This window comes from Gallinula chloropus (assembly GCF_964237585.1).
Source record: "Gallinula chloropus genome assembly, chromosome: 8".
NCBI classification, from domain to species: Eukaryota; Metazoa; Chordata; class Aves; order Gruiformes; family Rallidae; genus Gallinula; species Gallinula chloropus.
Window position 1 is genome coordinate 1,510,295 of NC_140093.1, and position 25,466 is coordinate 1,535,760.

The 25,466-nt window shown below is 49.7% G+C and overlaps 1 protein-coding gene across 1 annotated transcript; it reads right to left on the reverse strand.

The window, feature by feature from the left end:
- Positions 1-3,090: 3,090 nt before the first annotated feature.
- CCNL1 (cyclin L1) lies at positions 3,091-16,435 on the reverse strand (the record flags this gene model as incomplete). The annotated part of the gene is made up of 11 exons (XM_084267095.1): positions 3,091-3,890; positions 4,707-4,805; positions 4,948-5,059; positions 6,721-6,862; positions 7,031-7,135; positions 7,268-7,367; positions 8,676-8,740; positions 9,133-9,253; positions 15,487-15,596; positions 15,850-15,924; positions 16,163-16,435. 11 exons carry the CDS (start codon positions 16,433-16,435, stop codon positions 3,542-3,544), a joined length of 1,551 nt encoding a protein of 516 aa, XP_084123221.1. The 3' UTR covers positions 3,091-3,541.
- Between the last annotated feature and the right edge of the window lie 9,031 nt (positions 16,436-25,466).

Sequence of the window (25,466 nt, forward strand, 5' to 3'; positions counted from 1 at the left end):
CCCATCAGCTCCTGGGAGTCTCTCTAGGGACCTGAGGTCTTTGAAGCTCAGTGGCATCACGTTATTCCCATCACAGCCCTTTTAACAGCGGCCACAGGTGCCACATGCTGGGAGGTGTCACCACCCCTGAGCTCCTACCTGCCAAGCTCCATCTTTAGTGGGGTATCTCCCGTGACTCCTTCCACTTTGGGGTGCAGATCTCCCATGTCTCCTTCCATTATGGGATGCAGATCAGACTGGACAGCTCCAGGCTTTCACAGCCCCTTGCTCTTAGAGCGATCCCTTTCTGGCCATGTCCTAGCCCCAGGGCCGCAGCTCCAGGCAGCACACAGCTCCTGTTCCTGCTCACCATCTGCTGTGCTGCCAGGACAGCCCCCACTCTGTCGGCGTTAAGCAAACATTTCCCTGTGGCCATCTGGGTTCTGCAGCGCAGCCCGAGCGACCGTCCTGCCTGTGCACTGGCAGCAGCAGGCTGCAGCCTGGAGAGATCGCTGGGAACACTGGGAAGAGGGGGTGGAAGGACTAAAATCTCTCCCTGCACAGGCTCCATCTCTGGTTCTGTTGGTGCCCCAGCACTCCCATCAGTGCTGGTGAGAGAAGCAGCATGGTGAACCAAACACAAAAGGATGGGGCAGAGAGAAACAGGCACCATACCAGGAAAGCAGTTTCGGTCCCACCAGCCCCTGGGGTTTCAGAAGCCACATTGCAACAGGGCATTCCACAGTCTGGTTTCACCACAAAACATTTCCATCCCAGCGTTTAAGCACAGCACTGCACCCCACTGTGCAGAATACAGCCCATACTGACGCCAAGGAGCTCCGTCAGAAGCAAGAGATCTGTGCCAGGCACTCAAAACCCCAGCTCAGGTGTCAGTGGTGGGTCACCAAAGCCACCACATCCTTCAGAGGTGAGTTCCAGCTGATGAAGGGCACCCATAAGTGACTCAAGCACACAAAGACACCAGGGAGTTCTAAAATAGCATCATTAAATATTTCTCAACTGCTGAGGTTTGTCAGTGTCCTCAAGTGACACCCAGAGGTCGATATGGATGCCTAAAGGTCAAACAGTGCTCTGAAACTATTTGAGATTTAAAGTTTGTGATTTAAGAGTTTAAGAAGCACATCCTTACATGTTCTTATATGACACTGAGAGGCTTGGGGGAGACATGCTGAGATCTAGCTGTAAAAATGGTGCCGCACCTCCCTTAAAATAGGCTTTGGCTGACGCTTCCTGTCAGTGGTTCCTGTGCTGAAGAGTGACACAACAGAGCCAAGCCCTGGTGACAACCTGCTCCTGGCATGTCACTCAGGTCATCACATCACCTCCTGAACGACCTGCATTGCACACTGCTGCGAGCTGGCACGCTCACCTTGTCCCTACTTTTGCCCCCTGCCTGAAGCAGATGGCACAGTAAGCTTGGGGAGGCAGCTCCCCTCCCATCTAACCAAGCCCAAGACAGAGGGATTCACAGCCTGGCCATGGGACAGGCAAAGGACCTGGACCAGCTGTGGCCCAGCTGGAACCAGGACAGACTCCATTGTGCCCAGGGGCTGGGGTGGCTCAGCAGCCCCCTGTGCAGCTGGCTGCTGTGTACAGCCTGGCAATCAGCTGTAAGTATACCAGTGTGCACTTAAACATTACACTGCTGCTCAAAGCCCAGCAGCTTCCTTCCTGGCCTGGCCTCCAGGTGCCAGGACAGTCGCAGGGCTACAGCTGCTCAGGGCCATCCCACCTCTCTGACTGCTCACATCCCCACAGCACTGCCACAACCAACTCACTGTGTGCTTCTCACCCCCAGCACGTCTCCTTGCAGCACCAACCGGCCACACTTGGGCCGCTCTCCAGGAGCCAAACCTGTTTATTTTACAGCCTGTCTTCAGCAAAGACCTTGCATGGTTGAGGCCAGCACCCTGCTGCTGGCCAAAAACACCTTTCCCCCCTGCCTCCCCCCATGGAAAAACAAACAGCAAACTCCTCCCCAGCTGCCTGCAAGCTCACTGCATAAGCAATCTGCAGCAGATGGTGTCTAGACGTTTAACATCGCCAGATGTTCCAGATCTGCATGGAAGTTAACTTCTGCTCTTCAGCACCAGGGCAAGGGGCACTGGAAGCACAAAGGGCAATTAGTGCTTAAGCACAAACACAGACAGAGTCTCTGTGTTTCACTGCCATACACAGACTCAGCTACTCGAAACTGGGGTTTTTATGGCAGCCCCAGGCTATCCAAACCCTTGTATCTAGTGGAAAACACCACCTTGATTCCCATAGCAACACATAGCTTTTCCTGAAAGCAACACACACATGAAATAGTTACTGCAGAGTAAAACCCCAGTGAGGTAACCAAGAAACAGGAGACATCTATATTTTTGCTCTTTAGAATAAAACCATAAAGGCAATATTCCCTTTTTGCCTTTCCAGAGAACAGATGCTGATTGGGCCAGGCAGGATGCGGGGTGGCTGCTTACCAGAACGTACTGGTTCCAGAGAAGCTTCTGGTCAACCACATTGCTATTTTTCTTTTCCTTCTGAGGTCTGCAGAACTTGTGGCTGGAGCCCAGCAGTGCACAGGGCACCATGTCAGTCCTGTCAGTCCCTCACCCGCTCCCTTGTAGTCAGGCTGTGCCCTGTGCTGCAGGGAAGCACACCCACCCCACCCACATCATCAACAGCTGGAGAGGTTACACACACAGAGCAAAGCTCTCCTTAGGCCCAAGGTTCTCTGTTACCTGCAGGAGCAGCAACCATGGGACTTCACCTCTCCTTTACCCACAACTCCACCCACAGCTCTCCGTGCCAGGTGACAGCTTTGACTCACAGTGGCACAGGACAACGTGCCAGCAGCAAACCCATCTGTGCTTGGCAGCGCCACACAGCCACAGTGCTACAGCCCTCCCAGGGGCAGCTGAAGTGAAGGTGGGACTCAAGCCCAGGCAGGGCTTGTCAAGCACCAACCCTGACTTCTAAAGCTTCCTCCGTCCTTCATCTGCAACAGCAGCACATCAGACACCCACGTCCCATCCGTCTGCAATGGTCAGAGTGATGCAATTAAGAAAATTAAGTTTAGTTTCAATATATTTGACATCCAACAGGTAGTAAAAAAAAAAGCTTTATATTTTATTTCCTGTAAAAATCTTTTTTAACACATGCAGACTAAAACCAGTGTAAGAAAGTATCCACCATCGTTTAAACAAATAGCTATACTTAAATATAAGTGTCTGCAATTGACTTGTATAAAAATAAGGTAGGTTTTGCTTTTTTACAGAAATCCATTCTCCAGTTCTGATAAACAATACACAACTCTAATACACACAGTTCAACCTGATCATTGTTCCTCACCAACGCGATACTGCTAAGGTATTATGTGCAAAAGTTGGTAACAGTTCCTGTCCCAAAAGAAACAAAGAAATCTTCTACACCTTTTAGGAAAAAAATTAGATACCAGGTTTAAATTAATCAATTCCTATTCCTTTCCTTTGTTCTCAAAGAGTCCATTTACTGTATTATATACAGGTTAAACCAGAGCCTGGTGCAGGTGCTAACCTCAGCGTCTGTGCCTGCCGTGTCCTGAGCGGCCGCTCCCGTGGTGCTTGCCCTTGTGAGACCTCTCGAAGGAGCGGGATCGCTCCCGCCTGTCTCTGTGGTGTCCCCGCTCGTGCCGGTGCTTCTTGGCAGCGTCAGAGTGATCCCTGGATTTGCTCTGCGAACGGGAACGGGACTTTTTCCTTTTGTGGCCGTGTCTGTTCGCGCTCTTCAGCTCCTCCCGGCTGTGTTTGGTCTTCAGGTGGGGCGAGCCGTGGTTGTGGTGTCGGCGAGGGCTGCCGCTGTGGCTGCGGGAACGGCTTCTCGACCTGGAGCTGTAGGTCCCAGACAGGCTCCGCCTGTTATTGTAGCTTACAGAGAAAGTGGTAAAGGTTTAAAATGCAGCTTCCATAAGGAAGAAAATAAAGTAAATAAATGCTTAGAAGCTCCCAAGATCATGGAAGAAACAGGAGACTATTCCTCCCACAGGGAGAACTGATGAATGACAACAATTGGTCAAGAACACACCTTTTCAAACAAAACACCCCGAAAGGCAGCACCTTTCATAATTGTTCAACTCTTCCCCTCTCTGACAGACTGCAAATTGGTTATTGCCTTTCCTCCTTCAGTGATTTCAACAGATAGCAGTATTTAGGGGAACACTCCACTGAGATCCATGTTGGCAGCTTCCAACTTAGATGTCAGTCTGAAGAGTCTTTCAAAATACCTATCCAATGCCAGCAGTTGGCACTGCCTCGACCTGCACGGCTCCTCCTCTTCCTCAGTGACAGGAGAGGTGGAGCAGTGAAGGGCCAGCCAGCCCATCATGCGAACCCAGCCAGGAGACACACTCTCCTGTGCCCCTGGGAGAAAGCAGAAGCATGGGGACCGAGTTCCCAGAGACCACTCTCATTTCCAAAGCTTCCTTGAGGTCACTGGACAGGGCAGGGCTCCCTCACCCCCCAGCACTTCTCACATACGTGTGCAGGTAGGGTAGTTCTATGCTTCGGTTCTACAGTAGTCTTTACAGCTCAAACTATTAACGGCACAGTTATGAGAGAAGGGCTTCGTGCCAAGAACCAAGAGCCTAAAGCCAGACCTAAGTCTGCCACTTGGGCTAATTATGATATAGACAACCCAGCCAAAAAACCCCACCCCTCCCCTGCAACAACCCCCTTACTACTTACTGCCGCCTAGGAGTGTGCGATCGAGACCTCGACTTTGTTCTTGACCTCGACCGACTCGCGCTTCTGCTGCTTCTACTTCTCTTGCTTTCTTTTCTCATGCTTGGGGGGGGGGATAAAAACAGGGTTACACTCTGAGGTACTTGATACTTCTGTGAAGTAGCTCCGAAGTAGTTCACTCTACTTCAGTTAAGAAATCCTTTTTACACAAGTCTTGCATAATCAGGAAGAGGTTTTTACCTACCCGTTGTAAGGGCTCTTGGAAGCTTGCTGCCTCTCTTCTGGCTCTTTTTTAACTGTTTTGGTATTCAGGGCTACTGGGGTCTTCTCTTCAGCTTTTACTTCTCTTGGGGAAGCTGAAAATTAAATTGAAATTCACAGTAAGGTATTCTGTCCATAGCTTTTGTCATAAACATGCTGTATGCTTTATACACCGTGACCAGTGCGTGCACAAACATAAAGGGGAACTCAATAGCTACTATTTCATTCCACCTTTCCATTTACAGCACACTCCCAGAAGAGGACATTGGAGCAAGATGCCCATGGGGAGACGCAGCGTAGCTTAAAGCCAACTGCCAGCAGGGGGGAGGGAGAAGAACACAGTGACCTTCAAGCCAAGCAGCCAGGCTCATCTGAGATTTCAGCCACCATGGCCCAAGAGTTACAAAATAAAAGCTGCCCTTAGGGCCCATAAACACATAACTGGAAGTTGTTACCTTGACAGTTCACTTCCAGTACTACAGAAAGAAGACTGAACAGCAAAATTACAGATTTCACTTTTGTGTTTGTGGCACAAATGTAACTTAACAGCAAAAGTCCTATTTACAAGTCAATTTGTCTCTACAGGCAGCTGATAAAGCCCAGAGATGAATTCCCCCTTTCAGGGAAGAACTACCATGCTGGACATACACTTCTGTCTGGCTTGCTGATGGTAAGACAGAGGCACTGCAATCTGACGCACACCTCAGCTGCCTCACTCAAAAGGGACCAGAGGTTTAGTGTCACAACACAGAAAAGAAGGAAGAATTCTGTCAGCAGCTTTCCCTCACTGTCAGCTGGTAAGACATCTTCTAAAACCCCACAAGAGATCTTGCTTTCACTCAAATTCTTCTAACCTAGACTGCCACTTCACAAAAATAAAGAAAGGCTTTCGTTGCTTAGTGAGAAGTTCACATCTGGCAGCTCTAAAACCTCTGGAAACTCTGGTGTATCTTTCTTGAGAAGTAACTGCTAAAAACATTGCTGTCTTGTATATGCTTTCAGTTTCCAAGAGGTCGTGTAACCAACAAGGGCCTGTGCCTTCTCCTTTACCCACATCACTGGGCCAATGCTTGTGACAGCCTTTGCATTCTGTGGGCAGTTTACAGATGAGCAGCAGCACTAGCTGCTCACAGCACCAAGACAAGCCTGTCTGTTCTTTGTATCACTGAGCTCAGACAGATTTACTGCTACATCCCGGCTCCGCGTTCCCACAGCGCGTTCGCGCTGGTGCCAGGACGGCACTGTGACCTTCCCCTCTCTGTTTCCTGACCACAAGCTGTCTTCCTTCACTGCATTCAACAGCTGACAAGCACGCTAAAGAGCCTCAGAGAAAGCAGTTTTTCAGGAGATACCTGCTGCAAAGGGAACTGTGAAGGCTACCACCATGCTCCCCCAACGGATTACACCCAGAGTCTCTCTTCCCAGCACAGTAACAAACAGCAAACTCCTGGGTCTAGACATTTCCATGATATAATTATCTCAGGTGTACATACTGCTAGCATATCACTCAGCTGTGGAACTGAGGAAAGCATCCCAGTTCCCTCTCATCTGCTAACTGAAGATACTGAAACTGGTTTTACAATCTGTGTTTTAAGAAAAGAAAATGTTTATCTTGCTGCTTAGTTCTGTGCAAGAGCTTAAAATGTCTGTGAGCTCAAGAAGCAAACATGTAATTGTTTTTTTTTAAAATACCATGGGACACAGAATTAGTGTAATACACTAAGTTTTCAAGTTTCTGTTCAGAAAACAAACTTACATGGTTTGGATGCAGGGGAAAAACCTCCCAGTGTTGAGAGTGCTGGAGTTCCATCTGGGTTTAAGCCTTTTGCCTTCAGTTTAGCTTCCTGTAGTGCCATTTTCCTCTTTTCCACTTCTTTATCCAGGAATTCATAATTGGGCTGTTAAAGAAACAGTGTGGTTAGGACCTGAACTAATTCAATCCATATTTTGGGTGTACCTCAGAAATAAGACAATTATCTTTTAATCACAGTAACGTGACTGGTTTCCACAACTTCCTGTGCTGCCTTGAGAGCACGGAAGGGGAAGAACAAACATGTCAGCATTACCTTCTTCCTGGTATAGAGCTTCAGAGTCGTTAAGCAGATCTCCTGAATCTCCTCTTCCGTGGTGCCGAAGAGCAAGAACCAGTGAGGGCGGGTAGGTAGTGGGATCTGAAAACAAACAAAAGCTTAAGAACAGATATTACAGAGCAGGCTCTGACTTAAAATACTTTCATTCAGTTTCTTGAACTCAATTTGCCAGCAATGAAAGGCAACGCTGACTGAAGACAGAGGACTACTCACCTGCAGAGCTCTAGCAGCGAGGTAAATGCAAGCACATGCTATAGTCTCTGGCTGAAAGCGAACAAACACGTTTGTTCGAAGGCTGTCATTCATGTAATTCCTAATAAAATAAGATTTAAAGACAGTTGGATCCCAGGTTTACAACTGTTTCTTTTGAGGGTAACAATACTGGAGACTCAATTGACTTTATTATTTTTTCTGTTATTATATTAAACACTTGTTTTCTTTCAAATTACGTTATTTGATGTTTACATTTGCTACTTCAGCAACAAAGTTTGCACCGTTGCCACTGTTTTCAAACTCCAGTGCAAGGAACAGTATGCAATGGCTACTTCCTAGGCAGGTAGTTAAGTTGCACCATGAAGTGTCCCATGTGTTAACACTCTAACAAGTACTTTGCATCTGTCCAGCAGTTTGCTTTACACACCAATGCTCTTGCACATGAAAATCAATATGTTTAAACTCAAACACAAGCATGGTATAGTTTTAACCTACCATTTTCCAGAGGCTAGTTGCAACCTATAAAGTTCATAAAACATTGCACTTAAATCCTACACGTGCCTTCAGTCACATTAACTTCATCCAGAGAGAAGCATCCGATTTGCTGAGTGTTGGAAAGACACCTGCAAGTTAGTAATGGGTCCCCCACTTCACTAAGCTACTGTTCTTGCAGCGGCTGGCACTGCCAGAGCAATACATGCCAAGAGATACATTTAACCAGCAGACCTCTGCTGATGGCTAAGTTACTGTACTACAGGAAAGAAACAAACAGCAGTCAGTAAGCATTGACTACAGAAACCCATGCCCAACGTGGCTTCTAAGTGAACATGCTGCATGCACTGTAAGGTTCTTTTTTTTAAACTCAAGTTTAGCCAAATGCTAAATGAACTAAGTAAATGTTGGCAGAAAGTCTACCCCACGTGTCCTTTAATACACTATACAGTAGCTAGGCAACAAATACATTTAGAAACATTTTTAACAGTTACTTCTAAAAGCAAATATACAAATCCTTTGACACCCAGACAGAACTAGAAGATGCTGCCCGATGGATATGGACCACTTCAGTGAATCTCGGATGAGAGCTTGCACTGGGTTGGCTGGAGAGAAGGGCAGCCAAACAGGCCATCCCCAGGTCATGGGCTGAGGTGCAGAGGGCAGAGCTCTATGACTTACCATCAGGGACTACCCTTTAATTAAAGAGTAGAAAAAAGAACAAAGTTAAATTGAGTTCTCCATTACTACAGTGGAATCAAGCCATGAAAATAGTAAGCAGAAACAAGCACTAAAATATTTTTGAGGTATGGATTTGTGTAATAACTTACAGCTCATTGCTTTGGATACGGATCATCAGGCTTGTTATTTCTGCTACTATTTTCCTGGCAAGGAAAAGAATGGAAGAGTAACTTACCAGGCTGTCTGTACCAGGGTCTGATTGCGTTCACATTCTAAGACTTGTAAATACATAACAATGATCTGAGGAACAAGGGGGAAAGAAACAAACAAAGACTCAGTTTTAACATATAAAGCAACAGTAAGGACTATGTATAGCCAAATGGTATCCCAAAGCAATTCTCCTCCTTTCCTAAGCATACACTGTAAGCTCCCATCATCCCACAGGGTCCAGACAATTCTTCATTGTACTACTTTTCTACGGCTTTCAAAACCAGCCACCCTTAAAATTACCCAAGGAAGCAACTTCTAATGACTTCTTGCCCCAACACTCCAGCAAGAACATTCACGGTGACTACTAAGGAATAAAGAAATCGGGTCATTTTGACACCTGTGTTTCTTGTCCCACAGCTCCCAGTGATGACATCAAAGTGGAATAACATCTACAATTATATTATATATTTTTGAGAACTCACCTTATGTGGATGCTTGACATGAACACAAAATCCCAACTCCTTCAGTACCCTCCTTTCTGCTTTGATTACTTGATTTTTGGTGTTTATGTAGTTCTGATCAAGTATCAGGGGGCTTGGAGTCCTATAGTTTGCAAGAAATAAAATCAAAACTGTTTTGCATATCCAAAAATAGCAGCAACTCTGTTTTCCCTTCCAACCAACTAATGGCAACAGAAACCGGTTTTCAACTCCTGCAAGCAAGTTTAAGCATTAATCTTGTGCTGTCCAAGTTTAGATAAACTAGTTTAGTTTCTGCTTTTGACTACCTACTGATTAGATGGCTAAGATTAAAAAATTAAAACAGATCTCTCACTGCTGTGTGCTCACACTAACCTGGACTGGAAGTCAACTTTACAATGATTCCAAAGAACCTTCACACTTCCTGACAGAGGAGGGGGAAGGAGTGGGATACAGGTACCTTTGCCAGGCACAATTTCAGAAGCAAGCTAGAACAGATTTTTTTTTTACTGATAATAAAGTAGCAAGCTTGTGGTTTATGAACTGCAGCTTCCTATGCACTGGAAGACAAGATTATTCAGATCCTGAGAAAAAGACAGCCCTGCTGATGTGGTACAGAAAAGGCCTAGCAAAGCAAAGAATTTACCTCTGGAACAGTGACACATCTGCCCATTGATCTGCTGCTCCCACTAATCGACATACATCACGTTGCTTCTGTCATGTGCATTTGCAAAACAAGAGCTCATTCCAGACTCCTAAATCCAGCCCTGTGAGTCCTAATTCCTTCCAAATCCAACACTAAAACTCTCCAAAGCATTTAAGTTTAACTGATGTCACTTGCTGTAGTAGTGTCATACTCCATTTTGTATCCTTTTACGTGCCCATAGTTAGATGTGACCTTTGGACACTGCACATTGTGCATTTTAATCCACTTCCTCCCTAAGAGGAACCTTTTCCCCTGTTTGTAACAGGCCTGGCATACTCCACGTGCTTTACAATGCAGAACAACTTTTTTTGCAACTGGTTACACTCTAATAAACCACAGTCTGTTTACATGATAAACCTAGTACACCCCAAGCACAGGTAACGAGTTTGTTTTAATTACCTTCAAATGAAGAGAAAAACAGTAACCTAAGATGGATTAAAAATATAGCTTCTGTTTCATCAGACAAAGTATATCACTACTAACTTGTCTTTTTTGAGCCCATCAAGTACCACAAGCAGATCACACTTCTGATAGGTCAGAGCAGAAATACTCAAAATACCCAGGCTCCCACTCCAGGAAGAAAGGGTCACTTGAATTACAAGGTTAGCTTGAGGCTTTCCCAACCCCAATGAGGCAGAATTTATGCTAAGACTTCTGGAGTCACCTGGGAGGATGCTTATTACCACTGGTCAAAGGACACAGCGATCCATCGCTCCACTAACAGAAGCATCACATTGTGTACCCATGCACCTGAGGCAGGAGCTCCCCTGCTCTTCCCACAGGGCTGAGCAGCAACCCGAGTTTGAAATGAACTACTGCAGCTTCCTGGTGGCAGGAAGGACCTACAATTTAAGTACAAGCCTTACTAGAATTACTGAGCCATAGGACATACTGAGTTGGAAGGGACCCATGAGGATTATCAAGTCCAGCTCCTTCTGTTTCCTAAAAACCATGTTTTTCACGCTACATGAAAGTAACTTCTCTAGTTGCTACTCTCACTCATTAGGACAAGCTTACAAAGCTTGTGATTTCAGCTACTCTGAATATAACCCAGGCAGACTATGGGTTGTTTCTGGGTGGGGTTTACTTTTTTCTCTCAAATTAACTGGAAAAGAAAAAAAAATTAAAGCTTCTTTAAGGTAACTACTTCAGTGGTGGGACTATGATTGTATCTGAACAATCGCCTGCAATGGAGGCTGTCTGAACAGAGTGCTCTGGAGCAGGAGACTGGAAGAACCAAGCTGCAGTTCTTTGAATCAGTGAAACTGATTCACTTCCAATTCATTTCCACTAGCCAGACTAGCTTTCAGAACACTTCCTCCAACACTGATTTAGTTTATCTGGAGATCACTGGCATTAACAGGATCTGCAAGGTTTTGTTCAGTGAGTTTAGGTGTCAGATCTTGGATGAAACAGGGCAGCTCTGACTTCCAGGCTAAAATTAAAATCAACAGCGGGACAACACGACTGGATGGGATCATCCAACAACCTGCCATGGGGTTAATATCATCCACATGTCCCCACATTCCCTGAAAGTAGAGTCAGCATTATGAAAACAGAGTGAGGCAGCTAGAAGTGTGACAGCAAAGACTGCAAGCTTCCCTGGGTTTTAAGTTCTCACTGTCCTTCTACAAGGCCACAGGATCAGCACCAACAGTTCATACTCCAGTTGTACATGTTTGACAGCAAAGCCAAAGAAAACTCAGAATTAAGACAGTCTTGCAGTGTGCTTTACTCTGCTGTCCCGTGTTACTCTGGGCTCTTACAACACACGAGTTCAAGGCACACATAAATCTAAGGTAGCTGTGAAAAACATCCATTTATCCAGGGTTTCAGAGATAGAGAAATGCAGCCTTTCATCCACTTAGGCAGAAATAAAGATCTGCAGCCTTTCCTGCACCTTATTACAGGCAAAAGCCAGGTTGCCCACTGCATCAAGATTTACCAATTAGTACTTTTGCCATGAACTCCACAAGGTGTTGGTATGCATAGTTATTGAGAAGTTGGGAACCACAGCAATCTCCCTTTGGAAAACTTCTGAGCTTTCCTATGGAGAAGAGAAACTTTGCTACTGTATTTGCTGCACTTAGGTCTCCAACCATGAAGAAACCATGTTAAGGTCTGAGTAACAAACCAGGGAAAATTGACAAAGTAATATACAAAGTAGAGGCTTCAAGCCCTATATAACCAAGCAGTATTATCAATTTCTCCTTTGAATCTGCTCTTACAGGTAGATCAGCACTAGAGCTCCAGGGAAGACTTCAGAGTTAAGAGCAGAGCACCCAGTGCCTGTCCTGGTAAACAGGCCCAACACTTACTCGCAGGGCTTCATGAGGATTTAGAGATTGTGTAACAACCCCAGAGATTAACACACACTGTAACGTGTTTGTAACAATAAGTAAATTACAAATATCCTTCTTAAAACCCCACTAATAAATGAAACCTAAATGACACAGCTACAGCATTATCTGATGCAGTATTAAAATCTGATGTCTGGAATGTCTAATTCTCTGGAGTAAGTGCCCTGCACATAGTTTTGTTCATAATGCAGGAAGTACTTCTGACAAGTACAGCATTAACATCAGCATCTCATTTCAAAGACCAGATCTCTCTTAGGCCAGTCAATATGAGAGAAGAAAGAGTTCTACATTCATCCCCAACACTGTAAATACAAGCACCACAGAGTTGTAGGGCAGTCTGGAGAACACTAAGCAGTGTGTATTAACACAGGCCACTTCCAGCACCCCTGCACAGACCTGTTTGCTGCAACAGAAGTTAAGAACAGCTGTCTGAGCATCTCCAACCAACATTTGTGAGATTATATAACAGGAGTCACACTCAGTTCGAGTCTCATAAGGACTTTCTGCACATTTAAGACAAATAAAGTCATCTTTGATCTACATTCTCCATGTCAAACAACAGTTGCACTTTGCTCAGAACACGTTTCAGCACACAGTATTTTAAAAAGCAGTATTTTCACAATACGAGCTTTTCTCCATGCACACAAACAGTTTCACATGCAGTACCACATGACATATGCTCGTGAAAACACTTTTTCAAGCTTTTTCTTACTTCTCAGCATTAGAAATACCACCTGGCAGTAACTCAGTTCACTACAGGTCTTACAAAAAGACAATTCCAATGCAATTCCCAGTTCTGCAAACAGATACACATAAGGGACTGCTTACATAGTAATTTAAATAAATAGCTTTACAGACTCAGGACTTCTGCATCCTTGTGAAGGAATCGATTCAAACTGCAGTTATACAGAGCCAGAAAGTGGAACTAAGAACCCAAAACTGTTTAAGAAAGAAAGAAAGAAAGCCTACTCAAACTACTCAAACTTCATGTGCAGGTTAAGAGCTTCAGTTAACAGAAATACTAGACTAGAGGGGGGAAAAGAAAGTACAGCAGCCTGACTGATGGTTTCAGTTCTGGGTTGCGTGTGAGAAACTAACTACAGCCTAAGTGTTAGCTTCAGATTAAGGGGAAAAACAACAACAACAAAAAAATAAGGATTAAGCTAGTATTCTAAAAACCTGGACAGCAAAGAAAAAAGCTTATAACAAGATACAGGAGTTCTTCCAAATGGTTCACCAGCGGCCAACCTGTTAGTCCCCCGATTCCAGTGACCTATTCACAGAGCACTGGCTTCTCCTTGGGGATTTTCGATACTTCACTCACTGTTGCCATGACGACAGCTTCATCTTTATGTACCACTCCACATCACCCAGGCTTTGGTAAATGTAGCTGGTCGCTGTATAGTCGGTTGCAAGGGAAAAAAGAGTTGAAGTTAATAACGTGTACAGGTTATAGGATTGTAATCTTGTAAAAAGTACAGAAAAAAAAACGTTTACATCCTGCTTGTTAGAAAAAAAAAAGGGGGGGGGGGAAGCCTGAATGTCAGACTTCACCATTTTTAAGATTAATTTCATGCAGCTTCACTCAGAATCTCAGAGCAGCAATACCCATTTCTCCAGAAAATAATGGGCAGAAGTGCACGATTTCTCTGGACATGATGCATTTTAGACACCATGTAACATGCACAAGTGACATTCAGATTTGGAACAGGCTAGCTGGAAAGATTTAAGTTCACAGGTTAAGTTCAGTTTCTCTGATCCTTCGCACAGCACAAAGAAACAACTAATTTGTATTCTCGTTGCAAAGAAAAGCATTGCAGATGATTAATTAATTAACCTTCACTGTCTGGATCACGGCCAAAACATTAAGAATCACTGAGCCAGCTTCAATCCTTCCAATAACCAGACTCCCTCATCGTAACTGTGGTGAGAAACAATACCACTGAACACGTTTGGTGTCACTTCACAAAACTCTCTCAGGGCCAACACAGGTAACAACTTAAAAAACAAAACAGACAGAACAAAACTAAGTTCCAAAGGGTCACACTGAATCACTCTGCTGAAAACTAACTAGGAAAACCTGAGTACAAGGCAGTAGGAGCAAAAGTATGAGATGCAGCATAAGCATAACCAGGATAAACATGCCAAGAAACAGCTGGTCTTCCTAAGGGGCTTCCACTTTACTTCTCCAAAACGGTTACACAGGGCTCAAGTTTAAACTCCTGCTGTAACCTGGTGGTACAGAGAAGTAAGAGTGAAATCTAGCTGAAAACAAAACCCTTTTGTAACTGTGTATTACCTTACAATTTAAGCCATCAGCCACTAAAAGCAAAGCTACTTCAGCACAGCTGACATCTCCAGTCTCACAGACTACAATACTGCTGTGTAACAAATGGAAAGACATTCTGCACTTAATAGCAACTCTGAGAACTCCTTCCCTTCCACCATTCCTTGTTCCTTCCAACACATCAGGTTAATCTGCTCTACACATGAAGGAGTAAATCACTTCACACCCAAAGCAACAGCACTCACGACTGAGAACAGCAGCTCTACAACTGGAGCAGTCACCCAGATCTGCACCCAGATCAGGGAAGCTCATGAGCCAACTCCAGTGACACAAGCACATGGTACCGTGACAAACACAAGCCTCTCTTTTCACGATTAAAGGTGCCTTCCACTTCCAAAGCTCAACAACATGTCCCTTACTGAAGCAGTAGCATTCAAGCTGCATCACTGTAAAGCCAAACTGTACTTTTTACTTTCAAAATAAATGTGGTTTTTTTTTCCTAAAAGGTAGTACTACCTTCACTGGGAAAAGTTCAGCTTTCACCTTTTGTTTGGTGATGTCTTACTGGCACCATAACCACATTTGGATGGATACATACAAGGAAACTGCATGTATGTGAGTTCACTCTGCTGAACATGCTTAAAAGCCTAGAAAATACTACAGCAACCCACTGATTTGCTACTCATAACTGAGACTACCTTTCAACAACTACAAGACTTCAAAAACCAGGTAGCAACAGACCTATAACTACAACTGTGGACCTCCAACTAGAACCAACACTCGTGACTCACAGCTACATAAATAACGACAACGGGTCTACCAGGTGAACAAAAGCAACGGCAGAAGAAGTCAGCATTGAGCTGTACTGCCTACACAGCAGCCAACGAGCACTCCCTTCTCAACTTTAGGTCGTTGAACTTAGCCTGGAAGAACACTGTGAATCGAGAACTGCAGCGCACATTAGTGACAACAGATGCTCGTGCCCGTAACGAAGCTGGTCTTACCTTTTTGCTCTTAACTGACGCAAGTGATGAAACACGTTGATCACGTCCCTTATACGCCGAGGCGCCTCTTCGATTTTGGAGGCGAGATTGATGCAGGCCATAGCAACAATCTGAAAGGAAGGCCCGTTTCCGTAAGAAAATGGTTTCAAAACCCGAGCTAACTAGAAACACACAGCAACAACGGGGAAACCCGACCCGCAGACACTCAAAAAAGGTAAAAATCCAATCCCCAAGCACCCAAAAAGCCCGCGGTCTGAAGGCCTGAACGCGGCCTGCGTGGCGTGTGGTCACCCGGCCTGTGCGCTCCTCTCCCCCCCCCCCCCCCCCCCCCCGCCGCTCCCCGCCAGGCCGTGCCGCGCTCACCTCGAAGCTGTGCTTGACGAAGGACTTCGAGTAGAAGAACCGATGGAACAGCACCTGCCCCGTCGCCATCGCCACCTATGAAGGCAAAGGGAGGGAGGGAAAGAGGAGGAAGAGGGAGCGGGAGTCAGTCACCGGGACCAGCCGCCGCCATTTTGTGTCAGGCACCAGCTGGCGCCGCCGCCCGCCCGCCCCCCCCCCCCCCCCCCGCGGCCGCCTCACACGCCCTTCCCGCCGCGCCACAATGGCGGCGCTCACCCCCCCCCCCACCCCCCCCGCTCCCCTTTCCCCCCCCCACCCCGGGCCCCGCACCCACCTGCGGCAGGCGGAGGAGGATGCCGGCCGCCTGGATGAGCTCGCAGCCCAGGATGCGCAGGTCCGTCTCGCACTGGAGGTCCAGGCCGTCCTGCATGGAAGGAGTGGGCGAGAGGCGCTCCTCGGGTATCAGCGAGTGGTCGATGGTCAGAGACACCTCCGAGTACAGCCGGTCGCCGATGAGGATGCCCGGGGCGGCGGGAACCGGCGGGGCCGCGGCGGCGGTGGCGGTACTGGCGGCGGGGGGAGCCGGGTGTGTGGCGGCGGAGGCCATAACGGCGAAACGCGTCCGCACCCGCAACCGGCCACGCAGAGACTAGCGCGGGCCGGCGCTGTGACGCAGCACACGGCGGCGCCTGCGCGGGGCACGCCGGGAAAAAAGAGTCCGGGGCCCCGCCCCACCCCGGCGCAGTCGCCAGCGGCCGCTCGGGCCCGGCCGGGGACAGCCATGGGCCCTCGGCACGGGGGTGTGTGGGCGGTAGCGGCTCTACCGGCTGCCCCTGGGGAGGGCAACTCGCCCGGGCTTGGTGGGCGCCCCGGGTGAACCGTCCACCCTCCTCGGCTCCGTGACACGCGTGTCCCCTACGGGGGTCTGCGGTGGGGGGGGGAAGGAGGGATGGACATAGGGATGGAGACGGATGGAGACAGATGGAGGGATGGATGAACATAGGGTTGGAGACAGGAATAGATGAAGGGATGGATGGATGGATGGATGGATGGAGGGATGGATGGATGGATGAAGGGGTGGATGAAGGGATGCCCCATGTCACTCTCTGCTCTCACAGCTCCTCCAGCTGTAAACAGTGAAAAGCAGCTGATGGCACCGCAGGGCACCTGGCCGCGTGGGAAAGGAAGCAACGCTGGGCAAACCCTGTTGCAAATGCCACCGCCGTCAGCTGGCCGGTGCCCGGGACACGAAGGCGCTCACGGTGTGTCACACAATAGGACGCGGCCAGACGTCCCCGGCCCCACACTGGCCACGCCGAGCCCCACCGGGCAGATGCGGCGGCTGCAGGGGCCGGCGCCCCCCTCGCAGCCCTTCGCGCCGCCTGAGAGGCGGCGGGGCTGGCCGGACGCCGCCGGGCTCCGCGCTCCTCAGCGGGCTGGAATCGGAACCGGCCCTGGCCCCGCCGCTCGCCCTCGGGAGCGGCCGCATCCCCTCAGCGGAGGGGGCGCCGCGCCCCGCCCGCAGCGGCTCCCGCCCGCCTGTCGCACCCACCCCGGGCCGGCGCGGCCGGGAAATTCCCGCCGCTTGCGTCACTTCTCGGAACGGCCGCTCCGCGCCGACCGTATCCCTCCGCAGCGGCCGGGCCGGGACTACACGCTCCGCGGCCGGAATGGCCCGCGGATTGGCAGGCGCGTCCCGCCCCGGCAGCAGCTGCGGGCGGCGATTGGAGCGCTCGGCCCTAGTGGCGGGGTCGTCGCTCAGCCCCCGCCCGCCATGTTGTGTCTGGGCGCTGCGCGGAGCCCGCTGGCCGGGCCGTGTGCGGGGGGCTGCGCGGTGGCAGCCGGCGGCAGCCGGCGCTCCCCACGAGGCCCTGCGCAGATCCGGCGCCTCTTCCCGGCGCTGCGGCCGCCTCCGCAGGGCCCCTGTCCGGGCAAAGAGGCGAAGCCCCGGGCCGGCCTTGCCTGGAGCCGGCTGTCAGGGGCCCTCTGAGCTCCCCTCCTCTGCCCGGGCGCAGTCCGCCGGCTTCTACTCGCGCCCCCGCGCTCACAGCAGCACGTTCAGAGCCCTCTTCGTGAGCCACGCGTGCCTCATGGCTGGCTGGCCTGCCCACAGCCTGCCCACAGCACCCACATGGCGCTGCCAGGGCACCCCGAGGGTCACAGAGCCCCAACCCCCTGCCACAGGCAGGGACACCAACCTCCAGGCCTGGAGCTACACAAGGCTGCCCAGGGCCCCAGCCAACCTGGCCTTGAACACCCCCAGGGATGGGGCACCCACCCCCTCTCTGGGCAGCCCCTTCCAGCCCCTCACCACTCTCTCTGCAAAGAACTTCCCCTAATATCTCCTCTCCCCCTTCCCTCCTCCAGCTTCACCCCATCCCCTTGTCCTGCCAGTCTCTGCCCTTTAACAAGCCCATTCCCCTCCTGTTCCTCTGCTCCCTTCAGGGACGGGGAGGCTGCAGTGAGGTCCCCCCACAGCCTTTTCTTCTCCAGGCTGACCCAGCCCATCTCCCTCAGCCTCTCTCCGTAGGGGAGCTGCTCCAGCCCTCTAATCATCCTCTGACCCCTCTCCAACAGTCCCACATCTTCCTTGTGTTGGGCCCCAGCTCTGGACACAGGACTCCAGCTGGGGCCTCAGGAGGGCAGAGCAGAGAGGGACAATCCCCTCCCTGTCCCTGCTGCCACCCCTCTGCTGATGGAGCCCAGGGTCCCATCGCCCTTCCCAGCTGCCAGCACACTGCTGGCTCGTGTGTGAAATTTCCCATCCACCAGAATCCCCAGGTCCCTCTCAGCAGGGCTTCTCCCCAGGAGCTAAGCTGAGAAGAGACTGGGACTGCTGCAGCAGGGGTGGCTCAAAGGGACAAGCCCAGGGCACGCGGGATCTGCTGGAGGGGAGATGTTCACTGTCAGCCAGCGCTGCTCTCCCATGGGCTCCTGAGGGCAGGTTTGACCTTGTGGGACATGCTGAGAGGAGGGTGAGCTTACAGTGCTGCAGAGGGCACAGGGAACAGCTGCTTTCTCTTCCATTGGGTGGTGAGGATGCCTAACTCCCCTGGGACAGGGCCTGGTTGTCCTGTAATCATTAACAGGCTGAAGGGGCAGAGGAGTTCCCTGCTGCCAGGGTGAGTTGTGCTGAGAGCGCCTGAGATAAAACTGGTACTAGAGAGATACAAACACGAGATACTTAATCAGGGGCAAGACAACCCAGCGCAGAAGCCTCGTGTGCTGGGCTTTGCCAGGGCAGGCTGGCATGGTCTGTGCTCCTCAGAGCAGGATGTGGTGTGGCTGGGTGCGGCACCTTGCTTTGTGTCACGCTTGTGATGAGTAGGCAAACTTCCCGAGGTTTACAAGCAAGGCTGTTAGAAAAAGCCTTCTGCAGTACCCAGTGTTTGCTGGGTAGTTTTCCTTTCCACTCACGCTCCAGGGGTTGAGAGCCAGGCTGTATCTGTCCCTGGCATGGGGCTTTTTATAGAAGAGCATCGAGTTTGGGAGGTGCTGTACCTGCCGGTCTGTGACTCAGCAGGGATTCAAGTTAACTGAAGGGTTAGTGTGCTTCCCCTGTTTTCTTGGTCCTTTCCTTAGCTGGGTATGGTACAGTCAGAGAGATTTTAAAAGCAGTACTACATAGATTTGAAAATTCCACCACCGACCCAGAACATCACTGGCCTTGTAGAAACCTGCAGCAGTCTGCTGCGTTGCATTAACACGGCCAAGAAGAGCCCAGTGAATCCACAATGCTAGTGCTGAGCATGTCAGCAACAGCAAAGGCCACTTAGAGCCCATGGAAAGTACCAAAGAGGAACGATATAGTAACAAACAGGGGAGCTGGGAAAGAATTACTGTGTGTGGCTCCACTCTCTAACCCTCGTGTTAGTCTGAGCAGCAGAAGTTACAGAATCCCAGACTCACATGTTGGAAAAGCCCTTTAAGATCCTCAAGTCCAACCATTTCCATCCTAAGCTAAACCAGCTCCCTAAGCACCTCATCTCCCCTCTGTTAAACACACCCAGGGGGTGACTCAGCCCCTCCCTGGGCAGCCTGTGCCACAGCCCCACAACTCTGCCAGGGAAGAACTTTCCCTCCCAGCTGAGCTGACCCTGCCCTGGGGCAGCTTGAGCCCATTGCCCCTTGTCCCATCTCCTGTCCCCTGGCTGCAGAGACCATCGCCCACCTCTCTGCACCCTCCTGGCAGGGCAGGGGAGGTGGGGAGAAGGTCTCCCCTCAGCCTCCTCTTCTCCAGGCTGAACTGCCCCAGCTCCCTCACCTGGTCCTCAGAGGATTTGCCCTCCAGGTTTGTGGTTCCCTGGTATTTGCAGAAGGCAAACAGCCCTTTCTGTTTTCATAGCAGTCTGGAATTCATGCCAAACAGGCTGGGAAGAAGGAGAACCTGAGTTGTGCAGGCAGGAGGTGCCCTCACTGCAGGGGAATCCGCACCCAGTGTACATGGGGTTTAGTTTGCTCCAGTTTTATCTCTGCCCATACCCTTCTTAACAATTCCAGTTGGTTTTCTGTGTGTATTTTTGAATTCAGTAAAGTTGGGCACCGTGTTTCCCCCCCCCCCCCCCAGCTGTTGGGCAGTTGGAAGTTTTCTCTATGCCAGGAGGTTTTGACAGAGTGTGTTTTAAAATAGTGAGTGCAAACAGCCCAGGGGAGCTGGTACCTGACATCTCCAAACTGGTAAACATGGAGTTGTTAATGTTTTATTTTGCAGTGTATTTTATTAACACAGTCCAAGGCGGTGCCACCCACACCAGTGGCCCCTTGCTATGGACATGAACCCAAGAGAGAACTTCAACCCCTAAAGGAAGCAGCGTAGGAAGGTGGTTGGTTGTTGCCAAGATGGAGTAGGCTGCTGGGAAACAACTGCAATCAATAATTGGTTGAGTCATCAATGTGGGTGCTGTAACAAGCCTGATTCTTTGGTGGCCTTTGGCCTGGAGCTCTACAGGTCATAGAAGCTCTCTCTCTAAATCAGCCAGCTTGGCCATGAGATCAGACACCCAAATACAGGTGATGGTGTTGTATGTTCCCATGTAGCACCTATGATCAGGTGAGGTGTTTACAGCAGTGGTGTCTGAGCAGGTTTGGCATTAATGCCACATTGCCTCCAACCTTTCATAGTTGTTAGAAACACAGAATCCCACGCTGTGTGAGGTGGGAAGGGACCCTTGGAGGCCACCTCATTACACCCTGCAGTGAGCAGGGACATCTTCATTGGATCAAGTTGCTCAGAGCCCCATCAAGCCTGCCCTTGAGTGTCTCCACTACATCACTGGGCAACCTGTGCCAATGTCTCACCACTCTCATATTGCAGAAACTTTTCCTAATATCCAGCTTAAATCTCCCCTTTTCTAGCTTAAACCCATCACCCCTTGTCCCATCACTCCCTGCCCTCAGGAACAGTCCTTCCCCATCTGACAGGCACCGTACAGGTTCTGGAAGGTGCTATAAGGTCCCTCTGGAACCTTCTCTTCTCCAGGCTGAACCAGCCTGACTCCCTCATCCTCCCTTACAGGCACTAATACTCCACCAGTGAGCAGCACCTGCCTGGCAGGAGGCACCATCGCAGCCCGAGCCCCACCACTGGCCCTCCAGGAGGGAACGATGCCCCAGCAAGTGATGGTGCTGGGGACCAGGATATAGCAGCATACATCACCCTCAGACCTGTGCTGGCTGTCCTGCATCACCTGTGACATTCTCCAGGCTTCTGCCTGCAGTTACTGACTCCAAAGCTGAGCTGCACTGGCAGGGGATGACTGAGCTGGAAGGAGAAGGTGCCACCAGCTTCCCGATGAGCCTGGTGGGAAGGGAGTTTTAGCATGTCCTAAAGCCTCTCTCCTCATGGGTTGTGGGGTGTTAGACCTCCTGAGAGCCTGATTACACTGAGGATTGTCAGCAGATGTTTCACTAAAGGTAAAACAAGAAGAGTTCTTAGCAAAGGGCTGCAAATTGTAACATGCAGTTACCTGAACCGAGTAGAAAGGATTTCTCTGGAACAATAACAATCTGCAAGGGCAGAAGAATCCAATTCCCTTAAACAACTATAGATGTCAGTGTGTCTGAGGACAATACAATAGGAAATTAGGGAGTAAAGTCCTTGGACATGAGCTGATACCTGGAATTTTCTGCTGTTGTATCAAGTAGAGCAGACTAATAAATGCTATCATTAAATCCATTTACTCCCTGCATTCAAAGAACTTCTTGCTTTTGGAAAGTTGAGTTTTCTTTTTAAATCTTCTGGGAGACTGAGTCCAGAGCTGGCTCTGATAAATTAACTGAGAGTCTAGAATTAGCTGCCACTTCAGTGATAAAATTACATGGCATCAGCTCTACTAGGACTTGGGACTGTAACTACACTCCAGTATGGGTTGAATACTGGGTTTGTATTGATATAAAGAGAGTTTGGTGCCCCAAACTTGAGAGTGAAATTTACTCAGGCTGGAGAAGATGGTGTTTTACTCCCTCAGGTTGTGGCTCGGAGAGGAATTAGTTTGGTGCTTCTGTTAAAGGCTCAGAGAGACTCACATTTTGGACTCTGAATTAAACAGCTCAGAGGAACAACGAGAAATCATTCCCAGAGGGTGATCTCCTTAAACTCTTGCTCACTGGTTTTGAAAGAGAAAAGAGGAATTCAGTAACCTAAATTACATCCTGCAGTTTTTACCATGAATAACTTGGTGGGAAACCAGAAGAGGAATTACAAACACAGCCTTTTATGTGTGTGTTCCTCTGCTTCACCTTGATTCCTCCCCTTCCCCTCCCTAAACCTCTAGCTCATGGTTTCAGCAGCATTCCTCCTGGCATTACTCATTCCTTGCTTGCTCCAGCGAAGCTATAGCTGGTGACTGGTGACTTTGCTGTTGCTGGTAACTGGCTCAAAGTCTTTGTTAAAAAAGATTAAAACATTGTTCCCCTGTGAAAACAACCGCCCCTTCCCCCCTCCAGGATGATACCACCTAGTATGTAAAAACACACTGATGAACTGGAATATTTATGTTCTTCAGGATGGCTTGTTGCCTTTTGCTTTCTCAGTAAAGTGGTATATAGATTTTTTAGGAGGCTCTAGCTCATCCCTGCAGCACTGGGATGCTGACTGAAGCCTGCATCACCCTCATTTTTAGGGTTTACAGGACTTGGGGCTTTAGGTTTCCCATTGTAACCTGCACAGATTGCTTAACATTCCAAAGCAGTGAGAGGCATTAGGAAAAGGAGTTAAAAGGATGTGAATTAAAATTGAGAAGCTTTTCTTTGGGGCTGGTGCTCACCTGCTCACTGGTTTGCACATCAGACATCACGTTTAAGGTCATTTTAGTTCAAGCCTAAACCTGAATTTGTTTTCCAGCACATTTAAAACTCCAGCCTGTTTTACTCATTGGGATGTGCTGGTATTCAAGGAAAAGCATCTGGAATTTGCTTTGTCTGACCTTCCTGTGGCCAGACACTGGTGCAGCATGTTCAGATGCAGATCAGTGTCAGCACACACATCGTCTGCATGCACGTTGTGTGCCTTAAGCAAGCTGGTTGGAGAAATAAGGCTGGAGAAATCAGGGCTTCCATGGGTCACATGTGATTACAGCATGGACCTCACACAGCCCTGAGCAGCCAGTGAGGCGTAAGACACAGGCAGATGGATCTGAGCAGCTCCTATGGCTGCTTTGCACTAGTGTTGGCAGCAGTAGGATGGTGTCTCTGCTGCCCTGTGGCTCTGAGAAGCAGGCAGGTTCTGCCTCACCTGGGGTTTGACTCAGCATCGTTAGGCAATAGCCAAACCCACGGAGGGGTATTGCGTGGACAGAAGGGATATTGCCTGTCCAGGGCATGCCCCAGCTGGTGCTGCAGCAGCAGGCAGCCAGCTCTGCTCCCCCCAGTCCCAGAGGGTCAGCTTTGGGAACGGGGCAATGCACAGCCAGGCATGGTGACATCCCCTCTGGCAGGTCACTGTGCACTCCAAAGCAGTGACATGCTCTACATGCATCCCTCTACAAACACCTGCTCAGACCCATCCTGGGGGACTTGGTGTGGGTGTGATGGTGTTTCCCTCTGGAGCCAAGAAAAGTGGGAGAACAGCAAATGGGAGAGTAGGATGTCAAGCACAGGACAAGCTTCCCCAGACCCACAGCACTGCCCCTCGCTTCAGCTAGAGGCTCCTGTGCCCTGTGTCATCATGACTGTGCAAGACTGAACCAGGAGCATACCTGAGTGTGTCCTTCACCATCAATCCCCCAGGGTGACCCTCTGTGTGTGTAGATGTGGTTCTCACAAACTGCCTGTGGACAAGGAGAGGGTCAGGGTGTTAACCTGGAGTAAGTCACAGCAGAGCCACTAGCACAGAGCACAAACAGGAGCGAGCACTGACGGGACACAGAGGAACAGGCTGTATCCTGAGAGGGACACAGCAGAGACAGATTTAGCTCTGGTTCACACAGGAGGATGTTTGTCACTCCTGGGAGAGGCCTGAATTATTTTTAGGGGATTACATCATGAGTCTGCAGCTTTAAAGGACAGAAAAAGAAAGATGAGGCTGACTGGTCCAGGGAGGGCTCACCACACTCCTGTGGAGCAGGGTGATGCACGTGCAGCCCTGGGAAGCCACACGATGGGTGTCGGTACACACAGGGCACCAAGTGCTGGGGCTGGGTTTATTCTTACTACCTGTGATGCTCACAGTCTGCAGACACCCATCCATCACACGTGCTGTCCCTGTCACAGAATCACAAGGTTGGAAAAGACCTTTAACATCATCAAGTCCAACCATTCCCATCCTAAGCTAAACCAGATCCCTGAGCACCTCATCTACCCTTTTTTAAAGCACATCCAGGGAAGGTGACTCAACCACATCCCTGTCCTGCACCATGGGTTTGATAGTACTTCTGTCTGGAGGCAAGAAAAGTGGGAAAACAGCGAATGGGAGAGTAGGACATTGAGCACAGGACAAGCTTCCTCAGACTCACAGCACAGCCCCTTGCTTCTCAGCTAGAGGCTCTCACACCCTGTGTCATCATGATGGTGCAAGACTGAAGCCACATGATGGGTGTCAGTACACACAGGGCACCAAGTGCTGGGGCTGGGTTTATTCTTACTACCTGTGATGCTCACAGTCTGCAAACACCCATCCATCACACGTGCTGTCCCTGTCCTGCGCCATCCAGGCAGCGGTTTGGCAGACCAAGCCCCAGCGAGCACCTCATCAGATGAAGATGGAAAGGCTTTACCCAGGAACTGCCTCTCAGAGGCACGCCCTATGGGCTTGGAGTGTGGGGAGCCTTGTCTTCTTGTCCCCCCATCCAGATTGTGTGCACAGCCCACGTCCCACCCCAGCAAGATGCTCCAGTCTGAGAGGCACCATGCTCCGCAGCCGGAGCCAGAGGCCACTTCCCACCCTGACCGCAGCGTTGCCATCGGCCCGGCCGGGCTCCAGGGGCACGGGGAGGCTCCAGGGCGTGTTGGTGAGCCCGAGACAGGCTCTGTGCTCCGGCAGCGAGCGTGCCGAGGCTGCAGGACCACATCCTGCTGCGGGGTCAGGGCGGCTGCCTCCCCAGACAGTATCTGACAGGCTGCAGGAGCAGCTGCAGCGGCTCAGACACACCGAGCTGCAGCCAGCCAGCAGTTTCACCAGGTGTTTCCCCAGCAGACACAGG